The 11,788-nt window shown below is 44.7% G+C and overlaps 3 protein-coding genes across 3 annotated transcripts; 1 reads left to right on the forward strand and 2 right to left on the reverse strand.

The window, feature by feature from the left end:
• Window positions 1–1,525: 1,525 nt before the first annotated feature.
• Window positions 1,526–3,652, reverse strand: DFL_000757 (uncharacterized protein; the record flags this gene model as incomplete). The annotated part of the gene is made up of 4 exons (XM_067637171.1): window positions 1,526–3,013; window positions 3,073–3,289; window positions 3,357–3,447; window positions 3,517–3,652. 4 exons carry the CDS (start codon window positions 3,650–3,652, stop codon window positions 1,526–1,528), a joined length of 1,932 nt encoding a protein of 643 aa, XP_067495308.1.
• Window positions 3,653–7,162: 3,510 nt separating this feature from the next.
• On the forward strand, window positions 7,163–9,021 carry DFL_000758 (uncharacterized protein; the record flags this gene model as incomplete). The annotated part of the gene is made up of 8 exons (XM_067637182.1): window positions 7,163–7,309; window positions 7,464–7,554; window positions 7,611–7,665; window positions 7,770–7,885; window positions 7,958–8,181; window positions 8,259–8,626; window positions 8,685–8,784; window positions 8,854–9,021. The coding sequence occupies 8 exons, from the start codon at window positions 7,163–7,165 to the stop codon at window positions 9,019–9,021; spliced, it is 1,269 nt and encodes a 422-aa protein (XP_067495309.1).
• A 575-nt stretch (window positions 9,022–9,596) lies between these two features.
• On the reverse strand, window positions 9,597–11,788 carry DFL_000759 (uncharacterized protein; the record flags this gene model as incomplete). Its single annotated transcript, XM_067637194.1, has 2 exons — window positions 9,597–11,478; window positions 11,559–11,788. The coding sequence occupies 2 exons, from the start codon at window positions 11,786–11,788 to the stop codon at window positions 9,597–9,599; spliced, it is 2,112 nt and encodes a 703-aa protein (XP_067495310.1).

Here is an 11,788-nt window from a genome sequence, read left to right on the forward strand (position 1 = left end):
TGTGCAAGCAATGGCAGGTGGGAGAACCTTCTTTCGATTTAGACGCGGTGCAATGCAATGAAAATTTAATGGATGAATTAGGGTGCTGGGGTAACACAACAGTTATGAGCCCAGCAACCATGGACAGAGACTCTTCGGCGTATGACAAAATCAGGAACGGGGCCGGATGATTTTGATGAATGACGTCTGAGGTTCAAGCCCGTCGAGATTTAAATCTCAGGCCTTGTGAAGAATAACGTCAGCCCTCCGCCGAACATCCTGACACACCCGCCCAGGATTGGACCGGTTGAGCAATCAAAATTTATTATGATAGTATTCGGGGTCCCTGACTGCGAAGCAAGTATTCTCGACAATTTAGCAATACTACTCAAGTTGAGGAGCCTGGTGAGACAATCAGGTAGGTACCTTATATTATATTATACTGCGCACATTCAGGTCAGAGTTGGTACGATCCCACGACTCAGTCTGGAGGCCCTGCAAGACAAGAATCTAAAAAAAAAAACATTGGCCTGCTGTGAATCCTAGTAGTCACCGGAGAATAGTTAAACCCTCTCAAAGTATTTTAGGACATTGAGGAGTTTGCGCTTCTGGGCCAAAGCCGTTAATGCAATTGGTGCTATACACGACAACAAGGACTAGTACACCGCTATTAGAGGTTTATTCCCATGAAATAAATGTAATTTTAAGCCCAGTCAATATTTTCGTTTATCTCATCGTATGGCGCTCAGAGGCAATATGACAGTATTGTGGTTTTCCATAACTACTTAGGTATTTCGGATTATCTTATATCTGATGTCAGCGTACATGGTCATTTTTACATTTAAGGTTGTGGGAAATAAGCGAAGCAGTGATAATCTTGCGACACGGCGATCGCTTCCGGTTTCTCGCCCGGAGAATAAAGCGCTACCCGAGATCCAGCTGGACCAAAGACGCACCTGATATTAAAAGCACCGTTTATACATTATGGGTGTGAGTTAAGAACGGGTTTGGTGTCCGTTGGGCTGTCGACGGACCTGACATAAAATTTAAACACTGGTACACCTGATACTAAGGTTTTACGGAGCTTCCCTTTTCGTGCCCTTTATGTTAGGCACAAGTATCGGTTCAAGAGCTTTAAGGCGGCTTGTACGTGTAGCGTTTTGTGGTGGTCGTAGCTGCGATTGACGACGCGACAGATGCTATACCAATACTTCTTACCTAATATTTAGCTCGTGGCAAGATCCTGCTTTGATGGCGGCTGATCAATCTCAGCGGCTTGTTACACAAACTTGCCCCGCACTAGATCTATAATCGTAATTACGGTAAATTCCGTAACTTAGTTTTTCTTTATCAACAATATTGCTAACGCACATGAGTGGTGACGCTTAACCCAAGAACATTATGCTCTAAGTTTTATATGACGCTAATTAAGCACAAGATGGGAATGCACGAATATAAAATCAGATGGGGGCAACCTAGGAAATGGTTATCGATCAGGTGGATCAGTCGCCTTGAAAACAGTCGGGATTTTGGACTTATGGGAGGCTCAAGACGTGGAGTCAGGGGCCTCACTTTGCGCTCCTGATCCACTGTCCTTTTCTTTCTCAATAATCCCATTTGTGAGCTTCTCGCTGATACCATTTGTCATCTTCCTCTTCTCCTCTGAGTTGGCCTCCTTTCCCTTTTTCTCTTTTTCCTTCTCCTCCTTCTCCTTCTGTTCTTTCTCCTCTTCTTCCTTCTCTTTTCTTTCTTCCTTGATCCTATCACGCTTCTTCTTCTGAAGTTCCCTAATCTTCTTCTCCGTAGCTCTCTCAAGCCTCTCTTTAGCTTTCTTCTCGGACTCCTGTAGAAGATCAATTTCACTAAGTTTCGATTTGAGCCAATCATCCAAACAGTCCAACGCGTCCTCAGGATCGGACTTATGGCTTAAAAGATATCCTTGAACTTCAGCTGGAGTAAACTTGTCGGAAGGAACTCTCGCTCCGAATTCCTGAGCCAGTCTCTCTAGTTTTTCGTTATGCTTCTTTTTGCGTTCCTCAGCTGTCATCTTCTCCGCACCGCGAATAAAGTCCGGCAAATCCCCATCGTCCGAATAAACAGCCTTGAAAAGTCCTTCTAGGATTTCAATGTCCGCATTTCCGAATTTGATTTCCATATCAACACGTCCAGGTCGGATTAAAGCTTTATCCAGAAGTTCTCGATAATTTGTTGTCATGATCAGAATCCTGCCTTCGTGGCTGGAAATACCATCGATAGCGTTAAGCAAACCGGATAAACTGACGGTGCTTCCTTGTTTTAAAGCCGCAAGTTTCTTCTTCTCTTCCCGCTTCCTGATTTCGTCTTCTTCTTCGTCCTCATCATCCTCATCATTCTTACTTGCAATAGCTGTATAAAGGCCAACTCCACTCATTGACTGTCGATCGATACCGGCGCTATCTATATCCTCGAGTAAAATAATGCACTTTTTCGGTAGAGTGGCGAATAATCCTAAAAGAACGTCGTCTGCCATAGTACTAGATGCAAGAGACAAACAATAAATCGGAAGGTTAAGTTCGCTAGCCAAAGCCAACGTAAGTGATGTCTTTCCGGCACCAGGTAAACCGTAAAAGAGATAACCCCTCCTATATGGGAGACTGTGCTTGTGGTACCATTTCTTCGCATTGGGCTTAAGATACTCCTTCATGTCTTTTAACAGATTGTCTTTATCAGATTCTTTCATAATGACCGAGTCGAGTGTTCGAGAGGGTTTTGGATGACCCAAAGACCAGGTAGGCGGGTAAGTTGCGACAGTTGTGTGAATTAGTGTGCTGGCTCTTTGCTCCATGAGGTACTCGAGTCTGGCCTCCTCGAGAATACTGCGAAGCATAATTGGTGAACGACCAAATGTGAATAAAGTAAGGTCGACATCAGGCTCTTCAAACCCGTAATAGTCATCTTTGAGCTTCCTTTGCATAAGCACAAGTCTTTTTTTGTAAAAGAAATGATAGAAACCTGGAGCGGCAGTATATTTCAGTTTTGGACCAAAATCGTCCTCCTAAAATGGTTTGTCAGCTAAGTTTAAAGAAGAATCAGTTTAAAATCATTTCAACATACCATGACGTTGATACCGTCGGTTTCAGTATCATCTACTGGATCCTGGCCATACCATCTGGTATGTTGACGATAATTAGGATTCATCTGATTCTTTCGGGATGTTACGCCGAAAAGCCGCGAGTCTGTAGAAATTTTATGATTATAAAGCCATCTCATGACATAGACGTATGCTTCATCCGTGGATCGGATTGTAGCAGAAGACACCAAATTATCCGAACTGCGCCCGGTATATCATGTCAGCCATAGCTCAAATCACCAAGTTCAACAATTAAGGCTTGACCTACAAGAATTTGGAAATTTGTGTAATGCCTTCCCATGCATTGCTTAGAAATCCAAAAACTGAAGCAACTATAGTAAGTGTTACACCGATTTTAACTATGTATAGTAGCAATTAATATCTAAACTCTTTATTTCTAGAATCTCTACTTAATTCTGGGCGCATACCTAGCACGGATGGATCAATTCCGGCTGACGCCATCATGCTGCCAATAAACACCCCTCCAGGGAAAGCGCTATAGCTATCAGGATCACCTGTGGCGGAAGCCGCCAACCCCGGGAGAACCGCAGAAATGGCCTCCATCGTTCGAAAGTTGATTGTAGCCTCAGCTATATCAATTGATCAATGCTAGAGGATATCGATAGGGATTTCCCCGCCAACGATGTGTTGCTGTGTTGTCCCTGCCGTCTCCCTCACAATTGTCACGGTCTGTCGATATCTAGGACTCGATACCCCTTGGTGGCGAGCGAGGTTGAAGATCTACAAAACTAAAAAATATTAAATAGATATATAGGGGTATCTTAAGATGATAAATTCAAAGACGAATAAGAACAAGAGCAAGACACGGTAGCTCGGTTAGCTAAATGCGCCTGCAAACATTGAATGATTGAATTTGACGTTCCATCGCCACCATTTATAGAACCTTGAGTCTCTTCTATTCGCTGTCTGCCGTCGTTAAAGAGTTTAGTTCTTACATTGACTCAAGGAGCTCATGGTTTGCGAATACCCGTGGTTACTAGCCTAACCAAGGATCTGGTAGCAATGCCTGGTGTCCTCAAGATCTTGAGGCGTGCTTAATACCTGTTTGACTTCTGAGGGATAAGTAGTAATTCTGTTTGAGTATTGTCTTCAAACTGGCAATTCGTTGGAGGTCATGCACCATTCCATGCATAGCTGGACTCCATGCACTTACCAGCATATTGCATCAAACCTTTTATTTTTGGCTTGTCAGCAGGATCTTACCATCGACATGGTTTGCGCAGCTCGAGTAATCCGAACTGCGGGGCTACCGAACCCTGTAGCGAAGAGTTCATAGGGTTTTCAGATCCTGGTCGGATTCGTATATACGGGGTTTTCATCCTTGATCATAAACCGCTTGCTTATCTATTGTTAGGATTCCAGGCATTTGTTGATGGGCTTAGGATGACTCATGAATACTGGTCCTGAGGTAGCTGAGTCTGTGCGGGTGGTCAAAAATATTGTGGGTGTTGGCTGTGCTCGTCTGGCGCGAATTAATGAGCCGCTAGCCCATGTTCGTTCGGATTCTCAGCGACAGTCAGCTCGCTCGAATTACAGGGATCGATTTTGAGTCACCAACTGTCCTATCGATAACCATGTGCTATGAAGGCGAAGTCCTGGACGACGGCAGGATCTCCGAGATGTCACGCGAGGTTGAATTTTTTCCAAGTTCAAACAGGCCTAGCCTCGATTAAACCGGCTTCGAAAGTGGTATTTGAAAAGAATCTGGCAGATCCGTCTGCAGCTGGACACGGGTAAGCTACGTCAGTTGTGGGTCGGGGGAAAGTTAATTATAAAAGCCGGATGACATCGATCGTTTGTGGATACCAGGGCCTTGTACTTCGGGTGGTTTATATGAAATTTAATAGTTTGATATCGGTATATCAGATGTCATAGTAGGTTGTACCAACAAGCGAAAAGGTTCGGCATATCAATACCAATAGATTAATAACAATAATGCAACAAGCGCACTCTAGTGTTTCGTGATCGTAATACAGCAGCCTCCTTGGATAGCTCAATGGAATAGTTGTTTCGTCTGAACCGTGGTTAATTAGGAATAGCATTAATCGACCCGTACCGGGTATACCCAGCCTCCACGTGTGCACCCGCCTACATGCATGAAGTGCCATACATATATATATAGCACTTCCATTAAGTTTTGATAGTGTTTATAATGGCCTTTCCAACTGCACTGCTTATTTACCCACCGAGTTCTGTCCCTAACGCAGTTCCGGTCAGAGCTACACCAGTTCCTACCGATTCCCCAATAACGGCGGCCCTGGCACGTGCAACGAGATGCAGACCTGCGAGTATCCCTCCAATGCCCCCCAAGGCAGCCCTAACCGCTGTTAAAGCTGTTTCGAGAACCTTTTCTCAGTGACTTGACGACCGGTTCCAAAAACTAGCGTTCATGCTGGAAATCGATTGCCAAGTAGTATCAATAGCCTTCATAAAATAGTCGGCGCCCTTATCTGTTAGCACCTGCTTGATCTTGAGCTAGTTGTCGATTATTCCATGAACGAAAGCGGTGAGTGCTGCGATTCCTTTCTCTGTAGTAGTGGGAAAGAATGGTGCAACGGTCTTCAAGATCTGAGATTGAGTAGTAAGAGTTTCGATATTGGCTAGAATGTTATTTATACTGCCACTCATGGCGGCCTTAATCGGCTCGCTTAATGGTTTCCCCGCAAGCTCCCGTTCCAGGTCTTCTAGGGTCATTATAAGCAGATCCGGCGTCATAATCTCGACAGCGGTGCATCTTTGGGGGGTGGTACAGTATTAGAGCTAGAGCCGGAAGCTGTCATCAAAGAAGTCAACTTGTTCAAAGAGTTTCTTTCATACGGTTACGAATATACTTCTGGGTTTTAAACAGGGTATTCTTTTACTTGCCACGACTCTCAGCCATATTACCATATTTACAATAGAGATCCATGTTTATAGTTACTGATATTACAGGACAGATACCTAGAAACTGGTCGAGCAGAGCCGCAAAGAACATAAAAAAAGGAGTTTACAGACTTCCCTTGAAGGAGGCGAGGTTAAAATCGTATTTTCTCCTTTACCAATTGAATGGTACTTGGAAGTGGAAGATTGCAGTATTTATGGGGGTCAACTTGTCATATAAACAAGCTGAACCAGTCCGTTCTGCATACTATAGCTTGGTAATGCTTGATTACAGGTGGGGCGGCACGGAATTTCTTTAGGTTTAACAGCTCGAGATTAAAGATTCCTTGTGCCGGTATCTGCAAGAATATGCTATTTCTAGACTTAACGATGTCTTTATAATTCTCCAGACATCCAATTAAATGCCCTCATGAAGGCACCCCCAACTCCAGTTGTTCGATGCCAGCCCATCTTTGTTGCATTGCATTTCTTTAGCTTGTTCCACCAAAGAACGCAGACTAAGAACGCGGACTAAGTACGCTGATAAGGCAAAGAAGTACTTAATCTTAAGTATCCAGATTGTGTCGTGCTAGCACGTGCTGCCCACTATAATGTGTGCAACTGATCTTGAACAGGTATTGTGCAGAAGGTGGTATATATGGATTCGCGATCGAGGCCGTGTATCTGAACGGCCCGTGTTGTCTGGACGGTCGAAGGTTAGCGTCGAAGCAGATAACAAGTACTTAATAAGTAGCTAAGTTAAGAAGTCCGCTCCTTATATATGGGCCAGAGTACTCTTATTAAATGTTGGGTTGCGTGAAAATCTGTCGGAGAGATTGCCTGACGAACATTTTAATACCAGTTGAAGCTTTCCTTATCAGCTGGTCGCCAAATTGCGGGGTCGGAATTAGCACACATTTACCAAACTAGGGTTGGCCACATCACAAGGCTATTATTGGAGGGTCCTTGACTTGACACCTTGACCGCAAACATTCCACGTCGGTAAGTACATACTAGTTTCAAATCGATTTACACATAGGCGCCTACGCCATCAACCACGTCTTTCGTCCTCGTAGGACCAGTTTAGTCTATCACCACTGATTTGTGGTCCCTGATATCATCCGGTTTTTCCATCGCGGAAGTTGATATGTTCTGAACGCGAGAGCCAACACTGCCCACAGCGCCCAACTAGTCATGGCTGATACATATTACTATGACTTGCTCGGGATACCTCCAACCGCATCTGATATCGAGGTGAAGAAGGCATACCGAAGGCAGGCTTTTATCAGCCACCCGGACAAAAATCCCGGAAATGCGGAGGCACACAAAAAATTTCTAGAGGTACAAGCCCATTAAATTTAAACCATTTTTAAACCTGCTAGCCTCTACAAAGTTACTTGGCCTGTGAACGACAGTTCCATGCTTGGGAAACTTTTGGGTACCTTTATTTGTGTTGCTAACAAAAAATTACAACACCTCGAGCTTGCCAGAATAGATTTCTGAAGCGTATAGAATACTGAGTGATCCTAAGCTACGTGCACATTATGATCAAGCTGGGCGAGATGGGGTAGATGAAGATGGCTCAGGTATGAGAAATGCCTTTTACTAAAGAGATATTCAGACGAACTAACAAATATTTTAGTGGATGCCTCTGAGATGTTTGGTCGAATGTTTTCCGGAGAGTCATTTCAAGATTGGTATGTATCGCTACTATACTAGTCTACCTCGATACATTTGATATTCGTTTTTTAGGACTATAAGGGAGTTCTAAAGAAGTAACTTTTGCTTTCGGGATATCTAGGGTTGGAGATAACACGATTCTTACAGACATCATCAGCCTCGCTGAACTTCACCTTGGTGGTAGCGCCGAAGGTGGATTTACAATGGTGGATCCCTCACGCCTGATAGATGATGGTGGTAAGTTATGCTAATACAAAACTAAATCTACATCAAGTGCTTGAAGTGGTTTACGATTTTGTGGGTATCTAGATTCGGAGGTGTCATATGAGCCATTCGACGGTGGCCAATACCGACGAGACATAAAACGGAGAAATGAAGAAATCAGAGACTTCAGAATTTTCGAACTACAAGAACAGATGGCTAAGAAGCGGGAACAGCGGATTAGCTTTGTAGCGGAAAAGCTGGCTGAGAAACTTGATGTGTTCGCCAGGGAGAGCAAAAAAAGTGAGAGGAAGTTTCGAATAGCAATGGAGGTACGGGACCGGCAAATCGATCGGATCGAAACATCGCAGAAATTAACCCGCTATTATTGACATATTGTAACATCTAGCGAGAAGCAGAGCACCTGAAACTCGAGTCTTTCGGGGTCCATATCCTCAATACGATCGGTGATGTTTATAAATCGAAAGCAACTGAGCACGGGTGGTATCGCGCCTTTGGAGTTTTGAGCACTGCATACTATTATCCACAGGAGAAGTATGCATCTGCGAAGGATACTGCGAAAACGGTGTGGAATTTATTAGATGCCCAAAAGGCCATCAAAGAGGCAAGATTAGATGACCTGGATTTGGCAGAGGCAGAGAGGATTAAGGAAGAAAGAGGCCCAGAAGAACAACAATTCATAGAAACAATAGCTGCTGGAAAGATGCTCATGGCGTGCTGGGGTTTGGTAAGGAAGGACTTAATAGGGATTATCAAGTAGGCTCTTTATAATTTTACCGTGTTAACCCGGCAAGCTGGACTAACTTTGCAACAGGGAAGCTTGCAATATAGTTCTTTACGACGAGAGAGTTCCCTATAGTATTCTGGAGAGAAGGGCGACGGCGGCTATGATTATTGGGGAAATATTTTCTAATGTGCGTATCGCTAGAGTTCCCAGTCGCCTACAATATATCGACAATAAATAACTAACGCTTGGTGCATAGGCCCACAGGGATGGCAACGACCATGTCACGGAAGGCTTATTTGAGAAGATCGTGTCCGATTCTTATGAACTAGCGAAACAGAGGGACGGAAAAGCCAGGGACTCGGATGTAGATTCGAATGGCGCTCCCGAGTCGAGCTCGCGCTCGAGCTCTGCAATGGCGTTCTAGTACGCCCAGGATTCCCTGTGAAATTGCACAGTTGTATATCGTACTGACAGGGAAATGGTATCTTAAAGCAGATAGTACCTCCTCCACTTTATCGTAGGCCAAAAACCATGTATAAATAATTCTGCTTATGAGATAATACAAAGCTGAGATGAGAATAGTATGAGTTCCTAAGAATTAAATCCAAATATAAATAGCCGATTCCCTCCAAATTCAATCCGATGAACCCCAAATAGCAAATAAAAATACAGTGTAAAGAAAATCCCCAAATTTAAAGAAACAAACGGAAAGGCCATTGCTGTGGGGAGGATTTTCTGAGTTGGGAGGATAAGAGAACAATCTGGCTTGAAAGTGAATGTAGGTTGTAAAATTTGCGTATTACAAAGATAACCGTAGAATGGCTGCAATGGAACCGAGTGACTTGGCGACATATATCGCCTATGTGTATGTGTAGAAATGTATGTTCCTCCGTTTTTCCCCCATCTATCTCAGATACTTTTGCCTTGGAATTCAGGCCTCCCGTGTCCGGGATTTTGTGTGGGCCGGAATAAAATATGCATGGTATTGTGGTGGCGGTCCTAATCAAACAGGCATTCCCCTAGAGCACCTTCACCTCTTCTACCAACTTGTTTTGGTCCAAAACGTTCCGGCCCGTCCCATCCAATGCCGTCCCAAGTCTCTTCCTCCTCGTCTGCAATGCCCCTTCGATAGATATCGTCGAGGATGTTATCCTTCAAGGTTTCCCGAGCCTCTTTGATATGTTCATCATGGGCCGAACAACACAATTTAGTTCCCTTAAAGAAAACGTTGACTATTCTGGTCAGGTCTTTCCAGACAGCCTGGGCTCTCGGCCTAAGAGCAGCTTCGGATACATACATGGCCGAAATTAAGAGGAGAAGGTGGTTCCCAATTAAGTCGCTATGTTTGTTCCAGGTGGCATTATCATTTGACCCTTGGAAGGTTGGATACATTAGCTTCAACTCGTCGAGCCACCAAGTAGGGGGTGGGGGCCCTGAGGCCGAAGCCAAGGATGCCATTTTACTGATCCCGTAAGACATTTTTGATTTTATAGGCTTTGGTTGTTCCGGTTCAATAATGTTAGGTGGCTCTTTGCTAGATTTTGAAAACATCCCACCAAAAATACTGGCAGGCCTGCTTGAGGGGGGGTCCTTAGGGCTCCCACTCTTCGAGGTCTTATCAGTTGATTCTTCCCGTCTGGCTCCTCGCTTTGGCCCTTGCTGGCCATTAGAGGCTGAGTGGGCAGTACCCGGGCGTGGGATGTTGATTTCGACCATTTCAGAGGCCACGGAGGACGCTGATGTTTCTGAGACAGAGGTGTTAGGGACAGGATAGAAGGTCGGATTCCAGCTACCATTCCCTTCCCGAGCCTTCATCTCTTTCGTCCATTCAAGTCTTTCCTTTCTTTGGCGACTCAAGGCGTCTTTTGTAAACCCAAGAAGTACTAATAGCAACTCAGCAAATACTTCTCCCAAGCATTTGATGTCATGGAGTCTAGATGCCTCAGCGCTAGATAAATCTAGTGTCACTGTTTTAGACCTTGAAGGGGGTCGACTTTCTGAATTTGGTGTTGGCTCTGGCACCCCATAACCGAAGCTTTTGTTGTTTTTCAGGCCAGGCCGTTTTCTCGCCAACTCGATGACCTGCGGGTTAACATGTGATTGATACCATCCCTCAAGGAAAATTTGAATGCCCTTCCCGTTCTTGATTAGATATATTCTCTTTGTCGCGATATCCCCGTGTGAGACCTTGAGGGAATGGAATAAGTGAACAGTCGCGGCCAAGCACGTCATCCATTCCAATACCCGCGTCCTCTTTTCTTCCTTGGGTAAAACAACCCACCAATCTGGGCGGCAAGCTATAAACTGAGATAAGGTGGAAATGTGGTGGGCGGGATCCTCTGGATTCGCATCTGCCATGACTTCCGGGGAAAGTAGCATGTAACTCTTTTCTTTATGAGAATAAGTGTATGCTGGGAGCGAAAAATGTGGCTTCAACGGCCCATCTTGCGCCCCTACTTCGAGGCTAAGCATACTCCGAGCAAACAACCGCAAAACTTCCATTCTCCGGAAATTTTTGCCCCCTGGAATAAGATGACTCGAAGCATCGATTTGTACCCTAGCGTGGGTTTGGCCCGAAAGTGGGGCTTCATTGGTGGAAATTTTGGCAAGATCGACCCGGTCAACGCTATGATGAAATGAATTTGACACGACGCTAACTGGCGGTGGCATCTCCTGGCCGTTTGACTGTTGATGATCGAATACAACATGCGTTCCCAACGAGGGCTGCGAAAACCACGTTTCACGATCCAACTGCTCTAATCTTAAGACCAAACTTTTAGGGAAATTTGGAACATATTCCAGGCGTTTGTAATTGCATCGCAGATATTGGTCGGTCATAAGGTGCCGCGCAACGGGAATTACAATATAGCCGAGATTAGGACTAGTAATGGCAGAATTATAATGAGCTTCTGGTTGCATAGGCCAGCAAACTAACAATTGAGATTTAGGGCACTACTCTACCTTTCCTCATACACCAAAGACAATAAGTAAACCGTGTATGATAGATGTTGTCTAACATATTGGGCAACAGTTACTTCCTGGTCAGGCAGTAATGGTTCCGCCAAACGCCCAGCTTCTGTTGAGTTTCCGAAGAGTTCAAGCAGCTGTTTTGCGAATGTGTCGTCATCAAGTCTCGTGTAAGAACGAGGTAATCTAACAAAGGACAGCGAACGTTGGGCGCCGGTTGCCAT

Source organism: Arthrobotrys flagrans, assembly GCF_004000055.1.
Source record: "Arthrobotrys flagrans strain CBS H-5679 chromosome Unknown unitig_15, whole genome shotgun sequence".
In the NCBI taxonomy this organism is placed as follows: Eukaryota; Fungi; Ascomycota; class Orbiliomycetes; order Orbiliales; family Orbiliaceae; genus Arthrobotrys; species Arthrobotrys flagrans.